Below are 15190 nucleotides of genomic sequence, written 5' to 3'. Positions count from 1 at the left end.
CATCTTTAAAAAAAGTAATTACTTACAATATTCATAAAAAAATTGTTGTCAGCAGTAGTATTTCACTGTTGTAATTGCTTTTTTCCTTCTAATAGTACAAAAAAAGAAGTACAGTCATCTCCATAAATATGTATTTATTTATAAAGCTTCAGAAAATTGTATACGAATTCAGTGTCATAAATTTGCATGTATTCCAACTTGTGAATATGCGTGTACTTCCAACAATAAATATGTGCTAATGAAAAAAACCGAAGGCGTAAACAAGTTTCTAAAGTTTTGTAAATACATACTTTCATATTTATGCAGCTGACTGTACAGTTCATTAACAACAGACAAGTTATAGATGTCAGTGCTTATTATTACTACACTAGCTCGTTTCGGTCGTGACTCCATTAAAAAAAAAATAGTAGCCTATGTGTTCTTCCAGACTATGTTCTACATGTGTGAATAAATTTCATCAAAATCTGTTGAGCCATTCTGGAGATATCTTAAAACAAATATCCATCCATCCATCTATACATTCACATTTGTAATAGTAGTATGATTAATAAATCTTCTGTGGATTTATTTACTTCACTCAAAAAATATAATATTCCGTTGTATGTAGTAATTAAAATAGAATAGATTTCAGTGACAAAAAGGCATTTATTTGCTAATTTCAGTAGCAGCTTGTAATGAAAATAATAGGACGAACTAAAACAATAGAGTCGGAACGATGTCTAAATTCTACGTAAAGGAGACAATGGCTGAAAATGGGAGGACGTTTTGAAATTACCGTAAAATAAACGAGGAAATAGGTTCTTACTTAAGGTATGAATTAAACGTGCAAAGAACGTAATCGTAAATATTTTAATTTATAATGGAAATGTTTTTTTTTAATCAAGAAACCAAAGATTAGAGAAAAAAAAAACAAAAAAAAGTGATATATATATATACTAGCTGTCGCCCGCGACTCCGTCCGCGCTCAGTTAATAAGCTTATATGACACGTTCGTAGATTTACAATAGCAGCGCCATCTATTGATTACTTACTCAACCCAGTCGAAAGGTATCGACATCTGTTAGAATCATTTGGAGTTAACAGATAATTGTGACTGTCAAATAATAACAGACAAATAATTAGCAATAAATTAAAATTGGGACTATAATTAGAGATTTAAACTATCCTATCTCTCAAGTTGAATCGAACTGCACATGGTGTGCGAATTTTATTATAATCGGTTAAGTGGTTTAGGAGTCCATTGAGGACAAACATTGTGACACGAGATTTATATATATATATAAACATGTATATTATAAATAACGCTCGACCACGTATTCGTTATTCCGTACCCTTAACCATTAGGCTATTGGCGTTTGTTTAACAAAGTTTGGTTTGACATTTAAATTACGTTGTTTTTAAAAAACACAAAGACTCGTAGTTTACAATAACACTAGAATACGTAAATCTTTCTATTTTAAAATGTAAAATATAAGAATACTCCCCCAGTCCACCTTGTCTGCATAAACAAAGTTGAAATCAGCACAAAACCTTGTTGAATTTACAATTATTCAGATTTCTGTCGTCAGTTTCACTAACACTTATGTAAATCGGAATAACTATTTTTTTATACTTTACTGTGGATAGCCACAGAGGTAGAGAACGACCGAAGTAATTATGGATGGATTTAAATTTGACGGCTTATAGAAATGTATGGACATACAGCGCTGACACTACGTAAGGTAAAGGGCTGGTTGATGATGATGACGATGACAACGAATTTTTAATCTTTTAATCTTACTTCTTACTAATATTATAAATGCGAACGTTTGGATGGATGGATGGATATTTGTTTGTAGGTATCTATAGAACGATTGAACGGATTTTGACGAAATTTGGCATGGATATAGAATATTGTCTGGAAGAACACATAGGCTACTTATTAAATTTCTTTTTAATTCCGCGCGGACAGCTAGTTCTTTAATAAAACTGTTAATGTTTCAGTATACCCTAAACTTAGATAATTTAGAATCGGACTAGGCACTGTTACTATTAAAAAAAGTTTGGATGTACGTGTGAATGTTATAACGTAACTTAACATCGAAGTGGCGGATCTGGATATATACACAGTCAAGGAAAACGAATATAGTCAGGTATAATTAGTAGGCTATATTTGATATAGTACTGGATTATATATGATGGATTATATATCTTACTAGGATTATTACTTTACAGTGGTAGACGCTAATAACATCAGTTTTTTGGTCTGCTCGCTGCGGTGAAATACCACAACCACACAGAAGACAAACGTGAAGTGGAAGTAATTCCGAGTTTCGTCTGATGAGTGTGGTCCTAATTTTAGTCCTCTTTTCCTTCTCACTCCTTTTCTTATAAGGAAAGGATGGGAAGGGGGGGTGGATTTGATAGAGGAAGAGATGCATAGGAAGGTTAAATATTCTCTTTTTGTGCGTTTTCTCCTTCGTCGATTGAGGGTAGGCAACGTATCTGCAATTGCGAATGTTTATGGGCAGCGGTCGCTTCGCCATTTATGCGAATTCATGTAGCCGCTTACTCGTTTGCCACCTTGTTATATAAAAAAAAGATTATGAATGCGATTGTTTAGGTGAAATTTGGCACAAATGTAGAGCGTAGTCTGGAAGAACACATAAGCTACTAATTAAGTTATTTAAATCCACGAGGACGGAGTCGCGGGCTAATGCTAGTTTATTAGTAAAAAGTTATTCCTATAATATCAATTATGTCATCTAAAAACTAAAGCTCTATCTGTACAAGTTGAATTTCAAACGAAGGCGGTTATAAACTTTGTTCATGGTAATGCAACCGCTGGCCAAAGAGAATTTTAAATTGGATGTTCCGTTTAATGTTGCAATCCTTTGTAAAATATTCAATACTAAGGTAATATCCAATTGCGATTAAATTTAAGAATTTAAATATTTCTAGATATAGATAATTTTGTGGTAGAATTTCTGTGGCAAAGAGAGTTATATAATACTAGCTTTTACCCGCGACTCCGTCCGCGCGGAATAAAAAAATAGAAAACGGGGTAAAAATGATCCTATGTCCGTTTCCTGGTTCTAAGCTACCTGCCCACCAATTTTCAGTCAAATCGATTCAGCCGTTCTTGAGTTATAAATAGTGTAACTAACACGACTTTCTTTTATATATATAGACTAGCTGTCGCCCGCGACTCCGTCCGCGCGCAGTTAAAAAAAAATGAAAAATAGATGTTGGCCGATTCTCAGACCTACTGAATATGCTCATAAAATTTCATGAGAATCGGTCAAGCCGTTTCGGAGGAGTACGGTGACACGAGAATTTTATATATTAGACTAGCTGTCGTCCGCGACTCCATCCGCGCGCAGTTAAAAAAAAAATGGGGGGGGGGTTATGAAAAATAGATGTTAGCCGATTCTCAAACCAACTGAATATGCTCACAAAATTTCATGAGAATCGGTCAAGCCGTTTCTGAGGAGTACGGGAACGAAAACTGTGACACGAGAAATTTATATATTAGATTATAGAGCGGACATAACGAATGCGAAGGTTTGGATGTATGGATGAATGTTTATTAGAAGATATCTCCAGAACGGTTCATCGGAATTGGCCATAGATGTAGAACATAGTCTGAAAGAACACATAGGCTACTTATTAAGTTTTTTTTAATTGCGGACGGAGTCGCTGGCGACAGCTATGTACTCTTAGTACATAATCTTCTATGTTGGGTAGTCAATATGGGATTACTTAAGTAAATTATCGATTAAGTTAATCTCATTGCATTGTCTGTGCTTAGTACTTAGATCAATGGAACGATAACGTTGAGTTCTGTTAATTGTTGTTAATGCAGAAGCAATTAACAGCATTAATACGTTAGCTGAGAGCATCGGTGGCTTAGGGTTTAAGCACTTGACTTGCAATCTGCAAGTCCTTGGTTCGAATCCCGCCATGTACCAATGTGTTTTTCGATTTACATATGTACATTTATCCGACGTTCTTACGGTGAAGGAAAACATCGTGATCCTGCACATATCTGAGAAGAAATTCAATGATATGTGTGAAGTCAACCTGCACTGGGCCAGCGTGGTTTGTTTAGTGAATGTTGTAAACTAAGGTTAAGGTAACGGTGAAGGGGTCGTGATGCAACGTGCACACATCTGAGAAGTAATATAAAAATGTGTGTGAAGTCAAACAACCTGTACTGAGCCAGCATGGACTCAAACATAGTCACTAAGTCAACTAGTCAACTGTACATAAAAGAGCAATTGCAATAACATGGTCACCCTTTAAGTTACAACTAAGTAATCTATAAAACAGTTTCACAGAACTTAATAGTTTGCTTACAAACACGTTCAGTAACTTAGTTTCGCTTAGTACCTGTTTGAATTTAACTTAACTTAGCTCCCGCTACGGTGACTCAAAGCAGCTTGTCTTTTACTTGTTAAATAATTTTAAACTATAAATTAAGTTACGGTTAAGTTTAGTTATTGAGGCAAATTGTATTGAAGAGTTATTTTTTAAGAGTACGAAAGATATAAGAATATGTTTTTTTATATGTCTTTTTCAGTAGAAACTTATCAAATATTAATGTAGATTTTTAGAACCTGTGCCAGATAAAGACCATATTAAGTAATGAAATTATGTTATTTATTTCAAAGTGAACCTTACTTTTTATAATATTTTTTATAGTTTGAATTAAAGCATAATCTATTATCAATATCCTGAATGGATAGAGAGTACTATCAACATTTGTCTATAGCTCATTGTGCCGGAATCAGTTTATTGTTGAAAGCCTCATTATAAGTAAACAATAGAAGGCTCGTTAGTTATGGCATTATGGCTTTCTATATGTCATTATGAGGTTGAAATTTAAATACCTAAAAGTCAATTATCAACTTTTAAATGGATTGTTTTAATAAAAATTAGTTTTTTTCTTTTTATTGCCATTATTAAATTTTTAATATACTGTTCGTAAGAAACGGGATTCTTACCACGATTAGGCTGTTTGGTAAGAATCCCGTACTAAGTATATTAGTAAAAACCACGAAAGTTTGAAGTTATATATTAAATTTTTAATATTATTATACTATCTCATAATTTATAATAGAACTAGTGGTCGCTGGCGGCTTCGTCAGAGCAGAATTAAAAAAGTAACCTTTAAGTTGCCTGCGTGGCATTAGCTACCTCACCTTTAAAGTCCCTACAAAAACGGTCCAGTCGTTTCTGAGCTTAAACGGAAAAACGCCACCTTGCGGACGGACATATAGACAAAAAATTGGTTTTTCTCTATTAGGAAGGCAAATACATCATGTGTACGAAGTATGAATCTTTTTTTCTCTACATTACATACAGACACTCCAATGTTATTAGTATATATAGATTTTAATGAAAATAGAAAATGTGACTGGATTAAGAAGGGAGTGGTTGATGAAAACCTGGTGCCCCCTACATATAGAGTAGGGTAAGGATAGGAAGATGATTGAAAATGCTACGGAACTGGTCTAGAAACAATAAAGGTGCTTTTCTACTGTTGGATTATATAACAAACTTTAGCTATTGTAATTATTAACCGTTTATTTTGATAACATTTGGTCTATTTGATATTATATTCAGGTATTTGTAGAGCGATTACTTCTAGCAAATTTCTTCGCTAGCGGTCGCCACTCGTTGACCTAATTTCTAAGTCTACGTACGACATTTTGAAACTAAAAAAGCTATCGTTTATTGTTCCCGTACTAGTTTCGATAACGATAACTTTAGTGTATTGTTGAGTTTTAATCGAGATTACCGCATTGAATTTAAGAAATTAATTACTTAGGAAATAGATTGTGTTTGATTTATTATTCTAAGGGCAAATCAGAAAGAGGTCACCTGAATTCGGCGAAATATGAAGCGACCGATGCCCATAGACATCCGCATTTATAGATGCATCATCATCATCAGCTCACTATACGTCCCCACTGAGGGGCTCGGAGTCTACCCCAATTTAGGGGTGACTAGGCCATTGTCAACTATGCTGGCCAAGTGCGGGTTGGTTGACTTCACACATATCATTGAATTTCTTCTCAGATATGTGCAGGTTGCATCACGATGTTTTCCTTCACCGTAAGAACGTCGGATAAATGTACATATGTAAATCGAAAATCGAAAAACACATTGGTACATGGCGGGATTCGAACCCAGGACCTGCAGATTGCAAGTCAAGTGCTTAACTCCTGAGCCACCGACGCTCTATATATTTATAGATGCGTTGCCTACCTTTAGTCGACGGAGGTCGAGGGAGGACGGAGGAGGGGACGCACATGAATAGAATATTTCCATATTATGCTTCTCCTCAATCAATTCCACTTCCTCTTTCCATCTTTTCCTTATAAGAAAAGGGTGGGAAGGGAAAGGAGACTAAAGGCCTCCGGAACGCACACTCTTCATACTGTACGCATAATGACTTTACGTCTAACATCTGTGTGGTCGCGGTATTGCAGCGGGAGAGCGGGTTATTCGTGCAACAGATGCTGGCGTCTACCACTGTTGAACACAACATAAACGATGTGAATTTGTTTCAAATTACGTAGACGTGGCCGTAGCTGTATGCGTAGATGTATGCGTAGATGTAGACGTAGAAGTTTTGAATAGACTATTTAAATTGCTGTATATTTCTATGTGCGTAAAGTTAAAAAATAACCCCGTGTTTCAACACATTATTCGTCAGTAACTGGGCATAAATCACGCTATTTTTACATCCTCTGACTACCCCCTTATCCCCCTCAACCACCTAATACATTCACAATCGCCCCCTAATAAATCTAGAGCGGATTAACACATCGGCTCTCGTACGATTGCGTTACATAAAACACTGCTCCGGTTTCACTGTCCAATTAAATCGTTCACTTTTTTTAAATGCATGCATGTTAACGTGAGATTCCACTGTTGAAGAATATGTTCCAGTTAAAAACATGCATATACAAGTGTTAAATATATATAATATAAAATATAATTAAAAAATACACGTTTCGTTTATTTTTGATTAGTCACCCGCGATTACGTCCTCGCGTTAGATGGATGGATGGATGAATGTTTGTTTGAAGGTATCTCCATCACGACTTCATGGATATCGCTAAAATTTGACAAAATGTCTGGAATACATAGGCTACATATTAAGTATTTTTTTAATTCCGCGCGGAGGGAGTCGTGGGCGACAGCTAGTTACAAAATATAATTTAGTAAAATCCTTTGTTTACATTCCCTTGGTAATACCTATCAGGCGTTCAGTATGATAATGAGAGTACCGCGAAAACCTATTAACTTTGGATGCTGCTCTGTGTATTTAGTCTAAATTTATTGAAGCTCCCTCAGGAATATCGTTAGGGTCATACAATACCAGATGAAAATATTTTAAAAAGTAAAAGAAAAAAGGAGAAAAAAAACGAAAATAAAACCTATATTAATATAATAAAGTGTAAACACACACTACTTTGTAACGCAGGATCTCAGCAATCACGGCATATTTTTTAAAATTATTTTTGTAATAAAAAGCCAGTCAGAGTGTCAGAAAAAGCCCTAAAGCGTGTCGTAACACGCTTTAGGCTACATACCATCCCGCCATTACACTTAGGGGGTGAGTAAATTAAAAAAAAGTTATTCGAGAAAGGGATAAAAATTGCAAACCAATAGCAGAAAGACAACCGCCATGGTAACAGTAATACTCAACCAATGGCGAAAGTTTTACGCAATGTAAACAAAGTTTGCCAACAGCTAGTTAACTATAGTCAATTTCTAAAGGTGTGTACTGTTACCTGTTACCTCTTTAAGATATAAGGTATTTGCACACAACTGTGAAAGCATATCAAACGAACTTTAGCGCCATAGACACGAAGAGAAACAGAATGTGACTAGTACAATACAACGTATGATATGGTTAGTTAATCCTAGTTGTAAAAAGGTTTGATAGAACAAACAAAATGACCTAATCACCGCTAAGATAGTATTAAAATTGGCTTCGCTTCGATTTCAGTTTTCCATCAGTGGGCTAGATGCCTAAGAATGAGACCTTTTTAAGAATCACTCAATACGTTTATTGTACCAACCGTACAAGTCTTCGACAAAGTCGAGATAACAACATGTTTTAAACTGAGATTTCTATTCACTGAGCATCCCGTGTGCGCGAGCGTGTAGATTTCTCATAAACATTCTTTGTTTATGTGACCATCAAATAACCTTGACTGCGGCAGTTAATCTCGTTATATTAGTGATGTGGAAAACTTTACACTCATCATCATCATCATCATCATCAGCTCACTATACGTCCCCACCGACGGACTCGGAGCCTACCCCAAGTTAGGGGTGACTAGGCCATAGTCAACCACGCTGGCCAAGTGCGGGTTGACTTCACACATATCATTGAATTTCTTCTCAGATATGTGCAGATTGCATCACGATGTTTTCCTTCACCGTAAGAACGTCGGATAAATGTACATATGTAAAATGAAAATCAAAAAAACACATTGGTATGGCGGGATTCGAACCCAGGACCTGCAGATTGCAAGTCAAGTGCTTAACCCCTGAGCCAAACTTTACACTCACTGTCATTTAATTGGGACAAAAACTAAAATATATTTTCCAGTACATTTCTATTATACAGTTGAACGCGTAAATGTAGACGAGGTAACTCGTGTATTGAGGTCGTACATTAGATCGCATCGGATATGCTGAGCGTGTCACCGGTCATATGCAGATAGTCTGATTAAAGCGGTACAAGGTGTAAACTTAAAGCGATTGGGAAAAAACACCTTTTCATTATTTATTCCGGTGACAAAAGATGACTTTTACATATAAATTTATTCGATTGTACATGATGACTTGATCAACAAACCTAATTTGTATTAAAAAATAACGTTTATGGTTTACATTTCACCTTTAAGGGATTTAATGTAATAATTATTGTTTGAATTTTATATGTGACTAGCTGTCGCCCGCAACTCTTTAACTTTAGGTTAGGCAAAAAAAACTAAATTAGTAGCCTAATTGTTCTTCCAGGATACGTTCTAGCCGTTCTGGAGATAACTTCTAACAAACATCCATTTATTCGTATATCCAAACATTCGTATATATTATTAGTAAGATTTATGGGTTTATTTTTTAAACATATTCTCGAAACGAATTTCATTGTATCTACTTTTGTTTTTCTGTTATTTTAGTAAACTAAAAAAAACACTATTTTAGCCGTTGAAAAAAATTTTATTTATAAAAATCGCTTCCGCTTGAATCTTGTATCCGTTGTGTACAACTTAAGTGAAGATTGAATGTAGATTGTTATACGGTGGGAACGTAAAATTTTACAGTAAGATTTCACTGCAGAAATTCACGTACAAAAAAAAATCTTTAAAAAGTGATAACAAAATTATTTTCAATGGATATTTCTTCATTGGTAAGTCACGGTAATAATAGATAAGTTTTTAATTCAAATTCTATCAAAAACAACTCGAACTCGAACCCGTAACCCAATCGGTTAGGAAGAGACCACATACTTCGATTTGGTGCGGTATTGACATATCTCTCTCACTTCTACATTCATACGTCAACTATGTTGTCGTTCTTGGGTGTTCTTATTACCCTTCTTAAGTGCTTCACTAATCTGGTTCGTAGAAGTCCTTAAAAATGATTGATGTAGATAAATAATATATATGTTTACAAATGGTGGTAATTCAATTGGTTCGCATTATGTACCTCAGCGCTCTGTACTGACTTCGTACAACTTCTGAAGCTATTAACATATCAGTATGAGTTCTCTTGTACTTCCTCTGGTATAAAATATAAGCGGTAGCGATTTTTAAATGTAATAGGAAAAATGACCGTGAAATTTGAATGGGTTTACACTTATCTCTGTTTTTTGTAGGTAATGAAAAGGACGACAATATGTTTTTATACAAGTGTCGTGACAAAAGCAAATACTGCGTTCAGATTTCATGCCTCGTCTTTCATCGTCACTTATCTTTGGTAAGTTTAACTAGGTAATTATAATGTCGCCAATCTTTTATAACTTGTACCAAAATCTGGATAGATCTGCATTTGATGTTGGGAACGTATTTAACATACGCAGATCCGGACTCAAACTTTGCATTCCAATATTAAAGCTGTTGACTCGTTAAATGCTGATTTAATATCAAGTAGTTCGTACATTTGCTTGTGGTTAGGGCTGCCATAAGACAGTAATAAACATTATTTTCCGTTGTATTACAGTACAGAAATAAGTACTGGTACAAATTTGTTTTTGTTTTCTTTGGATTTTCGACTGTGGGAAATTTATTATTTTACTTTAAAAAAACAGCTGTCATCTACTGCCCTAATAATTTGTTTGAAAACTTATAGTTATCGCTGTTGAGTAAAAAGTAAAAAAAGAATTTTTAAATATTCATTAAATTAGGCAGCTAATTATGGTTTGCCTTTGTCACAGATCATTATCATCTCCCAGTTTCATCTCAATCAGATTAAGGCACATTACGTACTCGTACTATCTTCAGTTATTTCAGTGGTCAATCCCATCTTAAATATTTGTAATTAAATTAGTAAGTACATTTGTACATACTTAGAAACTTCAAAGGCACCACTAGAAGCGTTCAGTTTGCGGACGTCTGCTCAGAACATTTGAGTTGAACTTATGTCTCATACTATGTGTAGTTCCCAACTTTAAGTTTAGTCGAATATTAATTTTGCTAAAGCGGAACTCAAGGCTCCTTGAATAAATGCACGTAGGAATTAGTTTTGGATATTTCAGTTTAATATGTTATTTCATTAGGGTGTTTCCTGTTAGGGTGATCGGTCCAATAGAATTTTCTTTCGACTGGAAATTTTCATCCTAACGGGAAACACCCCTTTATCAATGTATGACGTAGCTTATCCTTTCCTGTTGTAAAATTAACTTTAAGATTTGTGTTAATACATGTTGTCTCTATATTGTCATCGATAAAAAATAAGTACATCACAAGCTATGTCCCCATTGATAGGCTCAAAGACTACCCTAAGTTAGGGGTGACCAGGTCATAGTCAACCAGTGGTGGTTCACTTCACACATATCTTTGAAATTCGTTTCAGATTTGTGGTTTCCTTCATCATAAGAACGTCGGATAAATGTACATATGTATATCGAAAAACACATTGCTACATGGCGGGATTCGAACCCAAGACTTGTAGATGTAGTCAAGTGCCTAATCCCTGAGTTACCGACGCTCTTCAACGTACATATTACAAAAATGTTTTCGATAATATGATTTTCTTTTAACCAGAAAATTCTAAAACTTGAAGTTTTCTCTCTTTATTGTTAAGATAGAAGATATATAATGATAGGGATGGAAATAAAAGCCTCTTCTTTTAACATATATTTTTAATCCGATTTATGCTGATTACACATCATGAGCCTTATGTACGTAATATCAAAGTCATTTGCAACCAAACGATTTACAACCTTAACATCTTAGTGAGTGGGTTTATTTTACAATGATTTCGGGTTGAAAAAAAAATTAAATCTTAAAATTAAATCAGGTAAATATTTTAATTAAATTATAAAAAAAATAAAATAAAAAAATATAACCTAGCAACACTTATAAAATTATCAAATTATTCGATCGAATGAATTATTTTATTCACAATTTATCATCGAATATTAACATTGATTTTTTTTTAATTTAGTTTATTTTTATAATTATTCTATAAGACATATTGACATTATGTTTTGAACCTTCGATAATTTAGTACTTAATACTATAATGACAAGCTCTAGATTTTGGTAAAAACACACAAAATCTGTTCAACATTTTACAACTAGCAAATGATAACTAAATATTTTTTTTATAAATAACTAACCATTTAGCAAAGGACAAGAAAATATTAAATAGTATTTATGTCCTTACTTAGATTAAGAAAAAAAGACAGTCATATTTTGAAGAAAAGAAAAAAGGTTGACCGTTTCTTACACGAGTATATTTTAATCTGATATAATTCTCTTATGAGCCAACTTCAAAAAGAAGGAGGTTATTAATTCATCTGAGATTTTTCCTAAGTTTATATCATAAGTATTACTTTTTTATATCATAAGTTGGCAAACAAGAAAGATGTCATCTGAATACGCCTAAATAGCGAAGGGACCGTTGCACATAGACATCCTCCATCGCAGATAAGTTGTCTACCTTTAATCGATATAGGATGGGATGCACGGAAATAGGATATTTTCCTATGCGTCCCCTCTTTAAATCCACTTCCCCTTCCCATCTCTTCCTTAAAAGAAAATGGTGGGCGAACACGAATCAGACGAAAGGCGAAATTGCTTCCACTTGACGCCTCTCTTCTGTGTGGTCGTGGTATTTCACCGATCGACCCGACCCATTTGTGCATCCAACAAATAGTGTTGTTGCGAGATCTACCACTGTTAATTTTAGCAGAGATAGCTGAGAAAAAATATTTTAAGATATTAAACATATCCGAAATAGATTTGGTGAATTATTAATTTTTCAAATTTTGTTAAGTTTGCTGGACTTTTTTTTGTGGTTTGTGCCCAATGTAAGTTGCTATTTACTGTGTGGCTTTTTTCCATGTTGCCTTTGTGTTTTTTTTAATAGAAACGATCTGTTCCTTTTTTCTTTATCTGTATCCCTAATACTATTCTTATATGTTAGAATTCAGAGTATTTAATTAAAGAAAGACAATTTAAATTAAACCAGACATTTTAATTTGTTTTGGCATAGTTTTCGTAATTGTCCTGTCAAATGACAAAGTCGAGTTGAATACCAGATGATTTTAAAACTTAAAACTTTTAACAGTAAGAATTAAAAAAAAATTAAAGACGATTTTTGAATTAAGAATAATTCGAGAAGTTCAACGACATTTTAGTTTGAAATAACGCAGTTTTTCTTTAGCTTACAATCTAAAAAATTTCGTTCCATTAATTTTAAATCTAACGTTTTTTTTGGCAAATACATTTAAGTGATATTTAAATCTCAAAATGGCGTAAAAGTATAAGGCACGGTTTATACTTGACTAAATTTTTTTTATCGCTTAATATAAAGGACGTTTAACACGGCTACAATTCCTACCTAATTTGGAATTTACGCAAAAAATGGTTAAAAAAATATTAACCAACTAATTTGGCACGATAGCGAATTAAAGAAAAAAAAATATCTCCATTCCTTTTGATATGTACTTAATAATTGAATATTTCATTCGTTTACAATAAAAAAAAAACAAAATGAAAGGAAGAAAATAAAACAAAAAATGTTAATATTAATTTTTTTTTATTCAAATTTGATTGGTTGTAACATTAAATATGATCCATCTGTAAATATAAAGTCGTATTTCGTTATTGGATGGATTCTTTTAAATTTAAAAAAAGAGAAAAAAAAGTGATTTTTTATAATTTCAAAGTTGCCAGTTGTTGTTCAGTCTATTTTTGTTTATTTCTATTTCTGTTACATTTAATTGACGAAAGATAAAAATAATTAGAAATAATTAAGTCGCTTAAAATTAAAAATAAAATTAATAAAACTTTGGTATTCATATTAAAACCGATTAAATTTTGGAGTAGAAAAGCTATTAATTTAATAGAAAAATTACAATTATTATAATTTATTTACAATGAATTTAAGCTGAGATATAAATTATATTTAGTTAATTAAAAAAAATCTTATCATTTATTGTCAGTTCGCAAATTGAGTATTATTTTCATTCACATTTATTTACAGTAGCGGAGATTATTTAAAACAATTTTTGGGGTTCAAATATAAAGGTTCATTTAACAAAGGGTTAAACCCCATTCAACTGTGAAACCCTAGCCGATATTAAAAAAAAAACAATCATTAAATTTTTCCACGTCACAATTCTGTCGATTTCTTTTCAGAGTTAAATTCTAATCAGTGCCGACAGATCGAAATGTCAATTTTTGTTTCTCTTTCCGCAAAAATAAAAAAGATTAAAAAAAATAATGTAGTGAAAAATGATAAATCATATTTACAATGTCAGAATTATTTTACGAGTCAATTTTTTTTTGTAAAAATATCAACCAAAAAGACACAATATCAATGTAACTTATGTAAATTTAAAATGGACATTTTGATCTGCCATGTTTATTTCTCGCCCTATGTTGAAGTTTAGTGTAACATTTTTTTTTGACATTTGTATGTACTTATTTCTAAATTATGTTTTTGATTTTTTCTTACAGTCTGTCAAATTTTATTTATGCCAAATAAAAAAAATATATAACAATTGACACTTCAACATTTTACCTTATTACAAAAAAAGATTATTCCATAAACAAGGTTTGCACATTGAATAAAGTTTTGAAAATATATTTAAATTTTTTTTAATAACAACATATGCGAATCAACGCCTTACGAACAATCCTCAAAACTGGGGGCGAAAATTTAAAATTTTCCCATAAATTTCTAATGTAAAAGACAATATCCGTAACAATTATTACTTAAAAAAAAAATGTCTTAATTAAAGAAAGAGATCCGTCGCAGGAATCGATAAGAAACAATTCGTTAATCGGTACACTCTTAACAATAATGAATACGAAACAACCGTTAATGTCTTGGACGTCTATCGAATCGATATTGGAATCGATTTCACACGCACTTCGATACCATTCGATACTAATCGTATCACATTGAATGAAATTTTTAAATCTATCTAAAAATTTTAACTAGTTCACATATTTACACTTCACTCACTAGTTCACTTGTCTATGGTTCTCCTTCACTTGATTTTAGTTCTCGTTCACTTGTCTATGGTTTAGACGACGTGTGTTTCACTTCTCTTGTTGTATGACTCGTCTATGGTCACGTTCTGCTTCTTCTCTTTCCGAATAGTACCATACTGAGGCACGTCCAGGTTCTGAACTGTCAGGATCTGGTTGGAGGTCTGCGGCGTGCTGGAGGACACGGGGCTGCTGTACGCGTTGTATTTGTGTCTTGATGGATCTTTTAGGATTGATTGAGGCTGCTTTATTGACGGGGTCTGTGACATTTGGGAGTGCTGCAAGAAGAATACGACTGGTTAACTTATGGTTTATTGGATTTTATAGTGCTACAATTAGTAAATAATCATATGGTGTTATTCTTAAATATCTACAAATATCATTCTTTATTTGCTTTACCCAGAAGGCTCTAGTAATATGTAAGTCTAGTAAAACGTAACAGTCCTATAGAACGAT

The 15190-nt window shown here is 33.2% G+C and overlaps 1 protein-coding gene across 1 annotated transcript in view; it reads right to left on the bottom strand.

Annotated features, from left to right (window-relative positions):
* Positions 1–14330: 14330 nt before the first annotated feature.
* The window catches only part of LOC106711564 (nephrin), a 197915-nt gene continuing 197055 nt past the window's right edge, over positions 14331–15190 (bottom strand). Inside the window, exon 29 of the mRNA XM_045684815.1 lies at positions 14331–15012. Coding sequence (XP_045540771.1) covers positions 14770–15012 — 243 coding nt within the window. The 3' untranslated portion in view covers positions 14331–14769. The remainder of the gene's footprint in view (positions 15013–15190) is intronic.

Source organism: Papilio machaon, chromosome 27 (assembly GCF_912999745.1).
Source record: "Papilio machaon chromosome 27, ilPapMach1.1, whole genome shotgun sequence".
Taxonomy (NCBI): domain Eukaryota; kingdom Metazoa; phylum Arthropoda; class Insecta; order Lepidoptera; family Papilionidae; genus Papilio; species Papilio machaon.
The sequence above is the reverse complement of the archived record's forward strand: the minus strand, read 5'-3'. Positions and strand labels throughout refer to the sequence as shown.